The 17,357-nt window shown below is 53.0% G+C and overlaps 2 protein-coding genes across 6 annotated transcripts in view; one reads left to right on the forward strand and one right to left on the reverse strand.

The window, feature by feature from the left end:
• LOC103281965 (maestro heat-like repeat-containing protein family member 2A) overlaps positions 1-17,357 on the reverse strand; it is a 110,111-nt gene that overhangs the window by 17,249 nt on the left and 75,505 nt on the right. The gene's annotated exons all lie outside the window — the stretch shown is intronic.
• Positions 1-17,357, forward strand: part of LOC103281966 (fibrous sheath-interacting protein 2) — a 46,640-nt gene that overhangs the window by 12,650 nt on the left and 16,633 nt on the right. Inside the window, exons 10-17 of one of the 2 annotated variants that reach the window (XM_062959221.1) lie at positions 921-1,081; positions 2,832-2,892; positions 4,580-5,260; positions 7,863-7,993; positions 8,084-8,147; positions 8,257-8,335; positions 8,475-8,511; positions 10,685-17,123. In XM_062959221.1, coding sequence (XP_062815291.1) covers positions 921-1,081; positions 2,832-2,892; positions 4,580-5,260; positions 7,863-7,993; positions 8,084-8,147; positions 8,257-8,335; positions 8,475-8,511; positions 10,685-17,123 — 7,653 coding nt within the window. Of the gene's footprint in view, positions 1-920; positions 1,082-2,831; positions 2,893-4,579; positions 5,261-7,862; positions 8,148-8,256; positions 8,336-8,474; positions 8,512-10,684; positions 17,124-17,357 lie in introns of both variants that reach the window. The other variant, XM_062959220.1, reaches the window with a different exon arrangement.

The raw sequence follows: 17,357 nt of genomic DNA on the forward strand, positions 1-17,357 counted from the left end.
GGCACCATCCAAGCCCTCCCAATGGAGAACCATCCAAGTCCGACCCCAATCTGCTATGTGGGAAGGCACCATCCAAGCCCTCCCAATAGAGAACCATCCAGTCCGACCCCAATCTGCTATGTGGGAAGGCTCCATCCGAGACTTCCCAATGGAGGGCCATCCAGTCCGACCCCAATCTGCTATGTGGGAAGGCACTATCCAAGCCCTCCCAATAGAGAACCATCCAGTCCGACCCCAATCTGCTATGTGGGAAGGCACCATCCAAGCCCTCCCAATAGAGAACCATCCAGTCCGACCCCAATCTGCTATGTGGGAAGGCACCATCCAAGCCCTCCCAATAGAGAACCATCCAGTCCGACCCCAATCTGCTATGTGGGAAGGCACTATCCAAGCCCTCCCAATAGAGAACCATCCAGTCCGACCCCAATCTGCTATGTGGGAAGGCTCCATCCGAGACTTCCCAATGGAGGGCCATCCAGTCCGACCCCAATCTGCTATGTGGGAAGGCACCATCCAAGCCCTCCCAATAGAGAACCATCCAGTCCGACCCCAATCTGCTATGTGGGAAGGCACCATCCAAGCCCTCCCAATGGAGAACCATCCAGTCCGACCCCAATCTGCTATGTTGGAAGGCACCATCCAAACCCTCCCAATAGAGAACCATCCAAGTCCGACCCCAATCTGCTATGTGGGAAGGCACCATCCAAGCCCTCCCAATAGAGAACCATCCAGTCCGACCCCAATCTGATATGTGGGAAGGCCCCATTGAAAGCCATTTAGCCTCTGCTTAAAAATCTCCAGAGAAGGAGGCACGGATAGACACGATGCTATTGATGAATCTGAAGATCTCATCGGAAGGGTCCTGGGGTCGACAGCTCCTCTCCGGTGTTTAGTCCAAACTGTATCATTTCCACTGGCAGGAGGAGGAGGTGGTGGTGGTGGTGGCGGCACAACGGCGACACCCGAGATCCAGTCCCCTCCTTCCAAAGCTGCTCAGAGCAAGAAGCAGTCCATCACGGTGACACTACCGTCCTCGGGCTCCGAGGCTCTGATCGCCAGCAAGTCAGCCACCTCCTTGGAGGTAAGTGGCCACCGGACGAGCACCACGGCTAAGGTCCCCCTTCCAGTGTCAAAAAGTTGAAGCGAGAGATAGATTTTCACCCCGATGTACCCAGACGATATCGTGCTTTTCTCGCTGTCTCGGCTGGGTCTTAGAAATCTTTGGAAGGCTTTCGGGACCTTGTAAATGACTTTTTGGACCGACGTGACGTAGCACGAACCCTTCCAGTGTCAAAAAGTTGAAGCGAGAGATAGATTTTCACCCCGATATACGCAGACGATATCGTGCTTTTCTCGCTGTCTCGGCTGGGTCTTAGAAATCTCTGGAAGGCTTTCGGGACCTTGTCAGCCACCTCCTTGGAGGTAAGTGGCCATCGGACCGAGCACCACGGCTAAGGTCCCCCTTCCAGTGTCAAAAAGTTGAAGCGAGAGATAGATTTTCACCCCGATATACGCAGACGATATCGTGCTTTCCTCGCTGTCTCGGTCGGGTCTTAGAAATCTCTGGACAGCTTTCGGGACCTTGTAAATGACTTTTTGGACCGACGTGACGTAGCACGAACCCTTCCAGTGTCAAAAGGTTGAAGCGAGAGATAGATTTTCATCCCGATATACGCAGACGATATCGTGCTTTTCTCGCTGTCTCGGCTGGGTCTTAGAAATCTCTGGAAGGCTTTCGGGACCTTGTCAGCCACCTCCTTGGAGGTAAGTGGCCATCGGACCGAGCACCACGGCTAAGGTCCCCCTTCCAGTGTCAAAAAGTTGAAGCGAGAGATAGATTTTCACCCCGATATACGCAGACGATATCGTGCTTTCCTCGCTGTCTCGGTCGGGTCTTAGAAATCTCTGGACAGCTTTCGGGACCTTGTAAATGACTTTTTGGACCGACGTGACGTAGCACGAACCCTTCCAGTGTCAAAAGGTTGAAGCGAGAGATAGATTTTCACCCCGATATACGCAGACGATATCGTGCTTTCCTCGCTGTCTCGGTCGGGTCTTAGAAATCTTTGGAAGGCTTTCGGGACCTTGTAAATGACTTTTTGGACCGACGTGACGTAGCACGAACCCTTCCAGTGTCAAAAAGTTGAAGCGAGAGATAGATTTTCACCCCGATATACGCAGACGATATCGTGCTTTTCTCGCTGTCTCGGCTGGGTCTTAGAAATCTCTGGAAGGCTTTCGAGACCTTGTCAGCCACCTCCTTGGAGGTAAGTGGCCATCGGACCGAGCACCACGGCTAAGGTCCCCCTTCCAGTGTCAAAAAGTTGAAGCGAGAGATAGATTTTCACCCCGATATACGCAGACGATATCGTGCTTTCCTCGCTGTCTCGGTCGGGTCTTAGAAATCTCTGGACAGCTTTCGGGACCTTGTAAATGACTTTTTGGACCGACGTGACGTAGCACGAACCCTTCCAGTGTCAAAAGGTTGAAGCGAGAGATAGATTTTCACCCCGATATACGCAGACGATATCGTGCTTTCCTCGCTGTCTCGGTCGGGTCTTAGAAATCTCTGGAAGGCTTTCGGGACCTTGTAAATGACTTTTTGGACCGACGTGATGTAGCACAAACCCTTCCAGTGTCAAAAAATTGAAGCGAGAGATAGATTTTCACCCCGATGTACGCAGACGATATCGTGCTTTTCTCGCTGTCTCGGCTGGGTCTTAGAAATCTCTGGACAGCTTTCGGGACCCTGTAAATGGCTTTTTGGACCGACGTGACGTAGCACGAACCCATTGATCCAAATATCTGGGTGTTGTTTTTCTGTTTTGCAGCCCGGACTCGCTCCAAGTGAGAAAGACGTGAGCAAATCCCAAAGCCAGCACTCCGAGCCAGGTAAGGATAGAGTTGAGCAAAGAGGGGCAGAGACTGATTCAAGGGGGGGAATTAACTTGAATTCAGAGAAAGGGCTGAACTAGGATGATTCTTGGGTCGTCTCTAATCAGGACGACATAATCCGAGCCCTCCCAACAGATGGCCACCCATCCTCTGCTCAGAATTGTGCCTCGTCTCTCCTCCATTCTTCTTCTGCCCATTGTATAATACAGTAGAGTCTCACTTATCCAACATAAACGGGCCGGCAGAACGTTGGATAAGCGAATATGTTGGATAATAAGGAGAGATTAAGGAAAAGCCTATTAAACATCAAATTAGGTTATGATTTTACAAATTAAGCACCAAAACATCATGTTACACAACAAATTTGACCGAAAAGGTAGTTCAATACGCAGTAATGTTATGTTGTAATTACTGTATTTACGAATTTAGCACCAAAATATCACGATGTATTGAAAGCATTGACTACAAAAATGCGTTGGATAATCCAGAATGTTGGATAAGTGAGACTCTACTGTAGTTCAATACGCAGTAATGCTACGTAGTAATTACTGTATTTACGAATTTAGCACCAAAATATCACGATGTATTGAAAGCATTGACTACAAAAATGCGTTGGATAATCCAGAACGTTGGATAAGCGAATGTTGGATAAGTGAGACTCTACTTGTTAGGTAGGTGGAATAACAGTGAATAGCTTTGTAGCCTGAAAGCCTGGCCATTTTCTTATGGGAATCCTTGTTTGGTGAGGTGGAATAGAAAGGAATAGGCTTGCTGCTTGGAAGGTTAGGTACTTGCCTTTTAAGGGGGTAGAATTGTAATGAATAGCCTCGGTGGTTCAAAGCCTGGGTGCTTGCTATCTAGGGGAAATCTTTGGTTGGTCAGCTTCAGAGTAGTATCACTGTTTCAAAGCCTGGTCGCCTTTTGCGAAGGTTAATCTTTTATTGGTCGGGTTGAATTGCACTGAATATCCTTGCAGCTCCAATGTCTGGCTGTATTTATTATTTTGTATTATATATATATATATTACAAAATATAGAAAACATGGCAATAAGAAGAAGAATAGTAGAAGTTCCCGCCCATGGTCCCTGTCCCGAAAAACACTGAGTTCCGCGCGCATGCGTACATTGCCTGTTGTGGGTTTTGGCCTTTTTTTGGTGTTGTGATTGTGTTTTTTGTGTGATTGTGTTCTATTTTACTGGAGGCAGGGATGATGGATTGTGTTGCCAATTTTAGAGTTTGGGGGGTGTTGGGTTTTTTTGTTTTGTGAGTCGCCGTGATGCCAAAAGCCTTTTATATATATAGATTACAAAATATAGAAAGCATGGCACATTGCCTGTTGTGGGTTTTGGCCTTTTTTTGGTGTTGTGATTGTGTTTTTTGTGTGATTGTGTTGTAACTTACTGGAGGCAGGGATGATGGATTGTGTTGCCAATTTTAGAGTTTGGGGGGTGTTGGGTTTTTTTGTTTTGTGAGTCGCCGTGATGCCAAAAGCCTTTTATATATATAGATTATTATTAAGGGGGGAATTAACTTGCGCTCGGAATCGAATTCATAGAAAGGGCTGAACTAGATGATTCTTGGGTCGTCTCTAATCAGGACGACACAATCCGAGCCCTCCCAACAGATGGCCACCCATCCTCTGCTCAGAATTGTGCCTCATCTCTCCTCCGTTCTTCTTCCGCAGCCGGGGAGACTCTCCCATCGCAGGCCACCAGCGGCAGGCCATCCTTGGTCTCGGTCAAAGAGGCCACCTCGACAGCCAGCAACAAGAGCCTCCCGGCGGTGGAGGCCAAGTCCAGCAAGGAAGAAAACGGCAACGACAAAGTCCTGCCGTCGATCTCCGCCGGGGCCACCAGCAACGAAGGGGAGGCCTCCGTCGAAGAGTCCGCCGTCTGCGGAAGCAAGACCTCGTGCGACGGATCGGGCGGCTGCGGGAGCAAAGGATCGTGCTGCGGATCGGCCGGGTGCGGGAGCAAAGGATCGTGTTGCGGATCGGCCGGCTGCGGGAGCAAAGGGTGCTGTGGATCCGGGGGCTGCGGGAGCAAAGGATCGTGTTGCGGATCGGCCGGCTGCGGGAGCAAAGGCTGCTGCGGATCCAGCGGCTGTGGGAGCAAAAGCTGCTGTTGCGGGAGCAAAACGTGCTGCAGATCCAGCGGATGCAGAAGCAAAGGCTCTTGCTGTGGAAGTTGCGGAAGCAAAGGCTCCCGCTGTGTCTGCTGCTCCAGTGGATGTTGCAGCGGGAAGTGCTCCGGCTCCGGCGTCGGCAGCATGAACAGCAAGGCCACCGGCGAGTACGACTCCAGCGGCAGCAGCAACAAGCGCGCAAACGACAGCGGGCCCAGCAAGATCACCACCACGACCACGGGTGAGTCTCCTTCCTGGGTCTCCAAAGACCTGGAAGGCCCAACTTGCGTCCAAATCTTGCTCCAAAGGTGGAGGAACCGATGGGAGAAGAAGGGTCTTCTCGCACAATGTAGAATTGAATTCCTAGTAAGGGTTGAACTAGATGATTCTTGAGTTGGAAGGCACCTCAAAGGTCATCTCCAGTTAGATCCTTCTCCATGGGAGAAAGTCCTTCAAGAAGAACAAAAGAATGGTAGAGTTGGAGGGGACCTCAAGGGTCATCTCTAGTTAAATCCTTCTCCATGGAAGAAGGTCCTTCAAGAAGATCAAGAGAATGGTAGAGTTGGAGGGGACCTCAAGGGTCATCTCTGGTTAGATCCTTCTCCATAGAAGGTCCTTCAAAAAGAACAAGGGAATTGTAGTGTTGGAGGGGACCTCAAGGGTCATCTCTAGTTAAATCCTTCTCCACAGGAGAAGGTCCTTCAAGAAGATCAAGAGAATGGTAGAGTTGGAGGGGACCTCAAGGGTCATCTCTAATTAAATCCTTCTCCACAGGAGAAGGTCCTTCAAGAAGATCAAGAGAATGGTAGAGTTGGAGGGGACCTCAAGGGTCATCTCTAGTTAAATCCTTCTCCACAGGAGAAGGTCCTTCAAGAAGATCAAGAGAATGGTAGAGTTGGAGGGGACCTCAAGGGTCATCTCTGGTTAGATCCTTCTCCACAATTCAGCTCTTACTACAAATCCAACACTACAATTCCCTTGTTCTTCTTGAAGGACCTTCTTCTCCCATGGAGAAGGATCGAACTAGAGATCACCCTTGAGGTCTCTTCCAACTCTACCATTCTCTTGATCTTCTTGAAGGACCTTCTTCTCCCATGGAGAGAGACCTTACTAGAGATGACCCTCGAAGTCCCTTCCAATTTAAGAATCATCTAGTCGAGTTCTTACTACAAATCAAACACTATAATTCCCTTGTTCTTCTTGAAAGACCTTCTTCCATGGATAAGGATCGAACTAGAGATCACCCTTGAGGTCCCTTCCAGCTCTACCATTCTCTTGATCTTCTTGAAAGACCTTCTCCTGTGGGGAAGGATCTAACCAAAGATGACCCTTGAGGTCCCCTCCAACTCTACCATTCTTTTCTTCTTCTTGAAGGACCTTCTTCTCCCATGGAGAAGGATCGAACTAGAGATGACCCTTGAGATCCCCTCCAACACTACAATTCCCTTGTTCTTTTTGAAGGACCTTCTCCTATGGAGAAGGATCTAACCAGAGATGACCCTTGAGGTCTCCTTCAACTCTACCATTCTCTTGATCTTCTTGAAGGACCTTCTTCCATGGAGAAGGATCTAACCAGAGATGGCCCTTGAGGTCAACTCTACCATTCTTTTGTTCTTCTTGAGGGACTTTCTCCTGTGGAGAAGGATCTAACCGGAGATTACCCTTGAGGTCCCCTCCAACTCTACCATTCTCTTGATCTTCTTGAAGAACTAGACGATTCCTGAGTTTGAAGGCACCTCAAGGGTAGTGTTAAATCCTTCTCCATGGGAGAAGAAGGTCCTTCAAGAAGAACAAGAGAATTATAGTGTTGGATTTGTAGTAAGAACTCAACTAGATGATTCTTGAGTTGGAAGAGACCTCGAGGGTCATCTCTAGGAAGGTCCATCTCCATGGGAGAAGAAGGTCCTTCAAGAAGAACAAGGGAATTATGGTATTGGGTTTGTAGTAAGAGCTAAACTAGACGATTCCTGAGTTGGAAGGGACCTCAAGGATCATCTCTAGTTAAATCCTTCTCCATGGAAGAAGGTTCTTCAAGAAGAACAAGGGAATTGCAGTGTTGGATTTGTAGTAAGAGCTGAACTAGACGATTCTTGAGTTGGAAGGGACCTCAAGGGTCATCTCTAGTTCAATCCTTTTCCATGGGAGAAGAAGGTTCTTCAAGAAGAACAAGGGAATTATGGTATTGGGTTTGTAGTAAGAACTCAACTAGATGATTCTTGAGTTGGATGGGACCTCGAGGGTCATCTCTAGTTTGATCCTTCTCCATGGGAGAAGGAGGTCCTTCTAGAAGAACAAGGGAATTATGGTATTGGGTTTGTAGTAAGAACTCAACTAGATGATTCTTGAGTTGGATGGGACCTCGAGGGTCATCTCTAGTTTGATCCTTCTCCATGGGAGAAGGAGGTCCTTCTAGAAGAACAAGGGAATGGTAGAGTTGGAAGGTACCTCGAGGGTCATCTCTAGTTAGATCCTTTTCCATGGGAGAAGAAGGTCCTTCAAGAAGAACAAGGGAATTATAGTGTTGGATTTGTAGTAAGAACTTGACTAGATGATTCTAGAGTTGGAAGGGACCTCAAAGATAATCTCTAGTAAGGTCCCTCTCCATGGAAGAAGGTCCTTCAAGAAAAACAAGGGAATTATGGTTTGTAGTAAGAGCTAAACTAGACGATCCTTGAGTTGAAAGGGACCTCAAGGGTTCATCTTCTCCAAGCAGGAATCCATAGCTTGGTCTCACAATATGTAGGGTTTGACGGTTCCCAATGAGCCTCTCTTGTCCTCTTCTCCTTCCTTCCTTCCTTCCTTCCTTCCTTCCTTCCTTCCTTCCTTCCTTCCTTCCTTCCCAGGAGTGACTGCCTCCCACCAAAGCTCAACGAAGCCTTCCACCAAAACCGACGTTCCTTCCGCCATCACCCTGCACACCATCACCACCGAGGCCACCACCAAAGGGAAGCAGAAGAAGAAATCGACATTGATGGTGAGATGCGATGAGAAAAAAGGGCGGGGGTCTCTGGTTGGGGGGTTTCTAATCTTATTTTGGAACCATTGTTTGTATAAATTTTCACAGACCGAGCCGGAGCCGAAAGACAAAACCTGCAGCAAGAAGACGCGGCGCGAGAAGGGCAAAATAGGTACGGACGAGAAGTGGTGTCCGGGCGGGAGGCAGAAGGGGAGGACCCCCACCCACCCCGTGTGGACCCCCTCCTCAATACTATCGTTGCCGTTGATTCCTTCTTGCAGAGCACTTGGCCTCGACCTCACACGAGAACGACTCCGAATCGTCCTATTCGGCGTACCTTCAGCACTTGCTCTCGAACACGTAAGCGGACGGCGAGGGTACTTCGGGTTTTGTTGTCGTTGCTATTTTATCGTATTCAGGGGAGGGGAGTAAAGGCTATTTGAGGAGGTCATTACGACCTGATTGACTCTCTCTTCCTCTTTCCCTTCCGCTCTTACAGAGACCAGTCGGCACTGCGAGAGACCCTAAAGGGAAAAGTAAGTTCTGCCATCGGTTTCCTGAAACATTTGGGCATTTGAAAACCCAACGGCAATCCGGTTACGACTAGAATACGAATGGAGTAATCCTTCCCCTACACTGGGTCCTCTACGAAAGGGTCAAAAACACAGAGATGGCAGAGCCGGTCCAACAATGTGGCAAATCAAGCAGTCGCTTGGGGTGCAAACATACGGGGGCGCAGTCGAGACTGCTTTTTCTGTTGTTTTGTTGTAAAACATGATGTTTTGGTGCTTAATTTGTAAAATCTTAATGTACTTTGATATTTAGTAGGCGTTTCCTTAATCCCTCCTTATTATCCAACATTTTCGCTTATCCAACACTTTTATTTTTTCAGTGATTGGTTTGGGGAGGGGCGCCAAAATTCTGTTCGCCTACACTTGAAAATTACCTAGGGCCGGCTCTGGGTAGACCTATAGATTTCCAATGCCAGTGGGACAACCGGAAGGTTCCGGTTTCATGAGGGTATGCTCGGTTCCGGCCACAAGGGGGAGCGGCCGCTTCACCGTCCGCTTGTGACCCTGAGCCCTGGATGGAGTACTTCCTCATTACTTTCTGCACGCTGCCGGAAGTTTTTATGATCTCGAAAATTACTTAGAATCATAGAATAGTAGAGTTGGAAGAGACCTCATGGGCCATCCAGTCCAACCCCTTTCTGCCAAGAAGCAGGAAATCGCATTCAAAGCACCCCCGACAGATGGCCATCCAGCCTCTGCTTAAAAGCCTCCAAAGAAGGAGCCTCCATCACAGTCAGGGGGAGAGAGTTCCACTTTCATTCATTCATTCATTCAGCAATTTATTACGGTCTATGACCAGAATATATAGAAATGGGCACAGGTGCCCGAAAAGGGGAATCGCAGTTCCCATAAAAGTCAGATAAAAGAACAAGTTAAAAACATGCTATAATAAAAAACAAATTAAAAGCTGACTATAAGCAGGGTCAGCTAATAGTAAATATCGAGAGGGAGCATTTGCAGTCTTTCAGTTATAACAATTCCTCTGGCTACAGGCCCTGTGTGGTCAGTCATCGTCCGTCTGATGGAAATTGCTGCCGCACAGAACCTGGCGACACTATAGGTTATTGCAGAACAGGAGTCCGAGAGCAGCAGAGAGGTGTAGTATCTTTCAGTGCGGCCTGGATGTTTTAAAAGCCAAGGAGTGATGAAATTGATTCTAATATCTCTATAAAACATACACTGGAGGAGCACGTGCTCGATAGTTTCTATATGACCAGACTCACAAGGGCATAGTCTCTCTGGAGCAGGGGTCTTCTGGTATCTCCCCTCCAGTACTGCCGATGGGAGGGCATGGCATCTTGCAAGAGTGAAGGCTTTGCGATGATTAGGCACCTCCAGGTTTGTTAAATAAGCCATGGGAGCGATAGTATATCTGTTGTCTGCACTAATGTTAAAGACTGGAGAGCAAGCTAAATCAGATTGTCCAGGACCCGTTGTAGAGAGTTCCACTTAAATTAGCCTCCTGCATAAAGCGGTACCTAAATTTCCTACTTGACAGATGCAACTGTCTTTCGGGCTGCTTAGGTCAACAGCGAGCTGGGCTATTAATGGTCGGGGGCTTAACTCGACCCGGGCTCCAATCTCAGTAGTAATTTATTGCAGCTAGCTACTAACCAGCTGTGCCGCAGCCCGGCTTAGATGGCAACGATGACGATGATGTTGAGCAGGGATTGGGGGTCATTGAGATAGAATTCACTTGTAGCTGAACAAAACCTCACAGGGTCCCAAACGTTAGGCGAAAAGCGGCACAAATATTAAAGCCATTTAAGGACTTTATCACATTGTTTCTGAGACGCTTCTGAGAGCGGGTCCTATCACATGACATTTGTCCCATTCTGTCAGTAATCCGTCGGATCGTGCTTGCAAAATGTTGCCGAAATGGAACAATTGCGTACGGGATTCTAACCGTGTTATTTCTCAAAATTTAATTGTAATCATCGGGTGACAAACATAGCTCCACCTGTATCTGATTGATAAAGCTCAAAGTACAAACATACTACCAGTTAAAGGTACAGACCTATTGGCTAAACATGAACTATATAATTTTGCAAACATTATAATACTTTCAACAATCCCCATGTGATATGTGTTTTGTATGTAACTAACAAACTAACCAAGAGCCGTCTTTCTTGCTCAGGTCTCCGTGTGCGAGCTGAACGGCATCGTCCAGAACATCATGACCTGGGTAGTGTCGGCGGTCACCAGCATCCTCTACCCGGCCCTCACCAAGTTCGAGGAGCGCGTCCGCGCCCGCGTCTACACCATTTCGGAGGAGTCCCTGCTCTCCTCGGAGAACTCCTCCACTTGCAGCACGTGCAACGAGGACCGCTTCGAGGCCCGCGGCGGACTGCCCTCGCTCTGTGCCGCCGCTGCCACCGCCGCCGCCAAGACCCCCGCCGCCCTCCTGGCCTCCAAGTCCTCCTTCGCCTCCTTCTCGCTGGGCAGCGACCTCTTCCGGGGATGCTTCCGGCGGGGCAAGACGGCCATCTTCTTCTCCCCGGCCAAACACGGGTCCATCCTCTCCACCACGACTAGTATGAGGAGCTCCAAGTCCGACAGCCACATCTCCGACATGCTGAAGGCCTTCCCAGATAAGGCGTCGGGCTCTCACGGCAAACGTGGCAAGGGCGCGAAACCGAGGGAGCACGGCCCGAAAAGGGACGCCAAGACTGGGCCCGACACCAGAACCGCCACAACGTACAAGGAAGGGCCGCCTCTCGCCGGGGGAGGGCACCAGCCACCCCACGACCCCAAAGAGCCGCTGAACCTGAAGGACCTCAAGAGCCTTTTTGCAGAGCTGAAGCCCCCGCTGTCCAAGATCACCGCCATCATCCTCAACGACGTCTTCAAAAAGATCCTGGGGGATCTGGGATGCACGGCCACCGCCGGATCACTCTCGATGGAGGTCCTGCTGGAGTCCATTTCAGAGAGCATCTTGGGCAGCCACCCTGGCGGATCTCCGCCTGCCGGCGCCATCTCCCGCATCGCCTGCTTCGTGGCCGGCGACTTGGTGGAGAACGTGCTCAACAAGCTGCAGGCTTTGACCCTGGTGAAGTACGTGGAGACCGTCTCCAGAGAGGAGTTCTCCGTGGAGTGCAAGGCCCTGTGCGTGGCGGCGGCCAGCGGGAGACACGGGGCGCGGGACCCGGCGTCCTGGAGGCCTCGGTTGCCCCTCTCCTTGGAGTCGATGCACGCCACGGCGGAGGAGATCCTCCACTTCATCCTGGACAAACTCAAAGTCTTTGCCATCTCCAGCCAGACCAAGGTGTCCCAGTTTAAACTCTTCGCCAGGATCAAGGCCTTCGGGATCCCTCTGGAGCAGTTCTACGTGGCCCTCCCGCCGCACACCGTGGAGTCCGAGGCCGCCAACGCCATTGTGAAGGACACCATCCGGAAGATCGTGTCCAAGACGGTGGCCTCGTCAGAAACGCACGTCCTCCAATACGTGGAAGAGATGATCGGCAGCATCCTGGAATACATCCAGCGGCAGCTCAGCCCCGAAGGGAAGCTCCCGGCCCGAGAGAGCTCCATCCTCCTCCAGCTCATCAACGACGTCTTCAACAGCCTCAGCACGGAGAAACTCCAGGGGATTTACGGGGCGGCAAAACCCCAAATCGGGGCTCCGGAGTACGACCCCCCGTCCGCGCCGGAGAGTCACGGGAAGATGGCGAGCATCACGACCCTCTTTACTTCGGAGGAAGACATGGTGAAGCCGTTTGCTCCTGTGAACGTCCCCGGGATGGTCATTTATTCCGAAGTCGAGGAGAAAGAGAAGACGGGAGCCGACGGGACGAAAGTGACCGTCAACAAGGAACGCAAAGTCTTGGTGACCGAGGTCCCCAAAGGAGAAGAAGAACTCCCAGGCAAAGACAAGAAGGATGAAGCAAAGCGTTTGGACAAACTTGACAACCGTTTGGACAATTTCGTGCAGGACGCCATCTTTTCTTCGGTGGAGATTCACCACGAGTCCGGGACCAGAGAGTGCGCCTTGGTGAAGGCCTTGAACATGCTGGAGGAGGACTTCAACGAGGAGGTGCACTCTCCCCTCGTCCCGCTGCTGTGCAACCTCCTCAACGAACTCTTCCGGCTCGTTTGGGCCGAACAGCCCGCCTTGCCCCCGAAGGCGCCTCCGCCGTCCCTTGACCACATGAGCTTCGGTCGGCAGCACCATGAAGGGCAACTGGACTCCAAGGAGGTTTTGGGTCTGAAGCCTCCCGTTTCGGAAGCCGACATCAAGACGTTGGCTAGCGACCTGGTGAAGACGACCTTCCAGACGATCTCTCGGGCCACGCAGACCAATGCGAGTAGGCAGCCCAGTGTCGTGTCCACCACGGAGTCCGGCAAAACGCCCCACTCCGTCCACTTCAGGAACCCAGAGGCGAGCTACGAGTTTGGAAAAGGTATCGGCAAAGAGAAAGGCCTCCCCACCCAACTGGAGTTGGGCAGCGACCTGGTGCAAGCCTTCGTCGCAAAACTGGAGAACTTCGTCACCTCCAAAGTGGAGTCCCAGCTGTGCCTGGACGTCCAAAACCTGAAGGCGTCGATGAGCGCCGACGTCTCCACCATCCCGCAAGAGCTGCGGCAGATCCTGGTGAACTCCCAAGGATGCCTGCCCACCTGCTTAGAGGACATCCTCAATGCCTGCGGAGCCGCCTCCTTCGCCGAGAAGGTCAAGGACGGACACGGACTGCCCTTGTCCTACTCGCAGTTGAAGCCCTACGCGCAAGAAGTGGCCCGTGTCCTGCTGAAGAACCTCAAGCACGGGCTGGACACGGAGGTGGAGAAGATCCCCACCCCGCCGGTCATCTTCTCCGAGAGCATCGCCGCCAGCCAGGTCGTCAGCATGGTCTTCACGATCGTCGCTCCCCGCGAGTACGAGTGCGAAGAAGGGCTCCGGCGGGACGTGCTATGCAAAGAGGCCGTGCTGGAGAAGCTCCTCCGGAAGAACGCGGCCTACAAGAAGGAGCTTCAGCTCCAGATCCAGAACACCGTCGAGACCTTCTTGAACGAGATCTATCAGACGATCATGTTGGATATGGGGAGTCCCCCCTCGGAAGGGCCAGAAGGGTCCCAGGTCTCCAAGGAGGCGGACAACGGCGCCCCGTTTCCTCTTCCCAAACACACGGTGGTGAAGTCTGACGTTTCGGTGGTTTCTAACGACTTGGTGGACATTGTGCTCAAAGACCTGAGTTCGGGCCTGGCGGCGGCTCTGCACAAGAAGGGCCCGCTTTCCGCCCGGCTCCAATCCCTCCTCTACGAACTCGTTCAGAAGACCGTCGAGCCTTTTGCCCACTTGACTGGCCGAGGCGCCAAGGCCGGACACAGGGGACACTGCTCGGACATGCAGAAGCAGCAAATCCTGGGCCTGTTGAGAGGCGACGACGGCACCACAGAGATGCCTCAGCTGAGGGACATCACCCCGCAAGGCATTGCCCAATTCTTGGTGGACAACATCGTCCTGAGGCTGGAGAGATTTGCTCAGGAGAAGCTGGACACAGAACCGGTGCAAGAGAGGCCTGGTAGTTACCGCCAGCGAGCCAAACTGGCCATCCAGGACTCCCAGTCCAACCTGAAGCTCTGCGCCGAAAAGCTGACCTGCAGCATCCTGAAGGTCATCCAGAAGGACCTGGAACGGGAGATGCTCTCCTGCCAGAACATCGTCCCCTACGAGGAAAACGCCTCCGCCAACGACATGGTCAACGACCTCCTCAAGATCCTGTCCGTCCAGATCGCCTTGACGGAGAACGAGGTCCACAAGAGCGTCCTGAAGAAGATTTTTAGGAGGCAGCGACCTGGACAGAGAGGGAGGTGCCAGCTGCTGGCCAGGGTGGAGGACGTCCTCAACCAGGTGACCCAGAAGGTCATAGGGGACCTGGGCCACCTGTCGTCCTTCCACGACTCTTCGTTCGTCAGTTCGGACACCAGGTCCTCTCATTATCCCGGTATGATGGAGGCAGCCCACATGGCAGGTGACATCGTGGAAGGCGTCATGGGCAAGATGTACACGGTCGTGATGGACACCCTCTTCACCTCCGAGTCCAGCTCCAGTAGCGACAAGGGCCCGGTCTCCACCCATCTCCAGAAGGCCACCCTGGCCGTGGCGCAGCTCCACCCGCCTCCGCAGTCCTTGGGCGAAGAGCTGGTCCAGGGCGTCCTGAACAAAATCGCCAGCTTTGCCGCGTCCAGCCTGGAAGAGGTCCTCCCTTTTCCGGCGCAACCAAGACGGCGGACGCAGTACGACTTCCAAAGCGGCGACGGCGCCGTCGTGTGCCGGCCGCGAGCCTTCGCCGACGACTCCGAGAGCTCGCTCATGAGGGTGAACTTGTGCAAGTCCGACCTGACCGCCTATGCCAAAGACGTGGTCCGCAAGGTGTTGGGAAGCATCCTCGAGGACTTCAAGACGGAGGAGTACCACCGGACCATCCTGCGCGTCAACACGCTCTCCTCGGAACAGATCTCGATCGCGAGCGATTTTGTCCACTCGGTGGCCCAAGACCTCCACGTCTCCAGACACACCCAGTTCGAGTCTTACGTGAAGGGGAAGCCCAAATCCCTCTTCTACGAGGACTTCTTCTCCTTCCTCAAGCAAGTCCTTCCAAAGGAAGGCATTCTGAGGGAGATCTTTGAGTGCCGGCCGCTGACCGACGCCAACATCAACGAGACCCTGAAGATGCTGCAGGTGGCGGAGAACATCGTCAGCGAGGTCTTCATGAGGATCCGGGACCTGGAGTCTGCCGTCTGCATCCTGCAAAGGACGTCGGGCGAGCTCAGTGAGAAGTTGTTCTGCTACGGGTTCAAGCGGGCCGAGGGCCCCGCCAGCGGCGGACTCTTCCGCAGCGACTCCCAAGCAGAGATCGGATCCGTGGCGAGGGACATCGTGGCCAGCGTGTTCGAAAACGTGCAGAAATGCCTCATCTGCAGCGTCCCCGCTCACCCGGAGTGTTTCCCGCCGAAGAAGGACCCGGCTGGGCTCAGAGGCCACAACCGGTTCCTGAAACACCGCTTCACCCAGCCGGACTTTCCCTTCTACAACGTCTCGCTGAAAGGCGCCGTGGACAATATCGACAAGATCGCCAAGGAGGCCGTCGAGTGCGTCGTGCTCATGCTGGAGACGTTCGCCATCCGGCACTTCAGGCGGGACTTCAAGTGCAACTTCTTGGAAATCGTGAATTTCCCCCTCGACAGCCTCTCCTTCGCGCAACTGACGCGCTCCCTGGACTCGGTGTCGGTGGGGAACGTGGCAGAGACCACCGTGGAGGCCTTCTGGAACAAGATTCAAGGTCCCGCAGGGAGAGGGGCGCTGCCCACTCTGGGGTCCGACCCCAACTTCATGGACTTCTCCAAACTCGGGGGTGCCGTCACCAGGGAGTGCATCGAGACGTCCATCCGGCAAGTGCAGGCGCTCCACGCGGAGCTGAACATCTACGCCAACAACGCCGTCAGCGGCATCCTGGAGATCATCAAGCACACCTTGGACCAGGAGCTGAGCAAGAAGGAGGCCTCGCTCTTCAGCAGCTCCTCCGACAGCATCGTCCTGAGCGAGACTCTCAGCGTCATGCTGGACCGGTGCAACGAGAGCCTGACCGAGATCACCTCCGAGCTGATGGTGGAGAACCTCCAGCTGGAGATGTCCGGACGACGGTTCGCCAAGGAGAAGAGCCTCATGCGGGACCTGCCGTCCCCTCCCCGGCTCAAGACGAAGACCACGAGATACAGCAGGGTCGAGGCGCGGGACAGCTTCCCCCCCATCAACGTCCCTGGGATGGTGATCTACTCGGAGGAGGAGGCCGAAGTGCTGAACGAGTCCCCCCCCAAGTTCCCTCCTGTGTACAAGGACTCTGAGTGGGACGCCCCAGAGAGGGGTCGAGGGGCGTCCCTCGGGGGGTCGCGCCCCCGGTCAAGGCCTCCGGCCAGGCGCAACATGTTCAGAGTCGAGTTCCAGGAGGACGACTGGCTTCCCCGGGAGAGGGACCTCCCCGAGGGAAGCATCCTGGAGAAGCTCTTCAAGAAAGCGGCCGAGCCCGAACCGGGCTGCAAGGCCGGCAAGACGGCGGCGGAGAGCAAAGCCGGTGCCTATTCCCACGCCGACCCCTTCGGGAGGGGGCTCCCGCTACACATCCCGGAGAACGTCTGCTACTCGGCCGTCTGCCCACTGAAGCTCGGACAGACCGCCGAAACCATCGTCAACACCCTCCTCTGCGAGTTCGGGCTGGGCAACGAGGGCGGCGGCTGTGAGGGCGGCGGCGGCTGTTGCAGGAAGCCCTGCCCTGCGCCCCATTTGGGCTGCGGCGAGATTGGGGACCTGCAGAGGAAGTGGCCGAGCCTGCTCGACCGCTGGGAGCAGAAGAACGGCAACTCCGGGGGGCACACGGTGCTGGAGGGCAGCCTCCTCGTCCGCCAAGGGAGCAGCCTCCTGTCCAAGTGGGAGAGCAAGCACTGCCTCTTCCGTTCCAAGAGCCCCACGGAGATGGAGCTGCTGGCCTGTTCCCACGTGCCGGACCCCGACGAAGTCCAGATGCTGGCCACCCACATCGTCCTCAGCGTCATCAAGGAACTCATCATCTTCCAGCCCAAAGGTGAGACCCTGGGTCTTGACGATCGGGAATCCGCAAGCAGGGGAGAGGGACGTCCTTCTTCCAGCCCCTATTCTATCTACAGGGGATCGATAGCCAATAACAAACCCAAGCCCCAGCCCAAAAAGTATCATAACTCTTCAGTTGCAAGGCGGCATCAATTTCAAGGCACACCCGAATTCCAGTACTGCCACCATCAACAAAAAATACCTAATTGTGATATATATGGAGAGAAAG

Source organism: Anolis carolinensis, unplaced genomic scaffold (genome assembly GCF_035594765.1).
Source record: "Anolis carolinensis isolate JA03-04 unplaced genomic scaffold, rAnoCar3.1.pri scaffold_7, whole genome shotgun sequence".
NCBI lineage: Eukaryota > Metazoa > Chordata > Lepidosauria > Squamata > Dactyloidae > Anolis > Anolis carolinensis.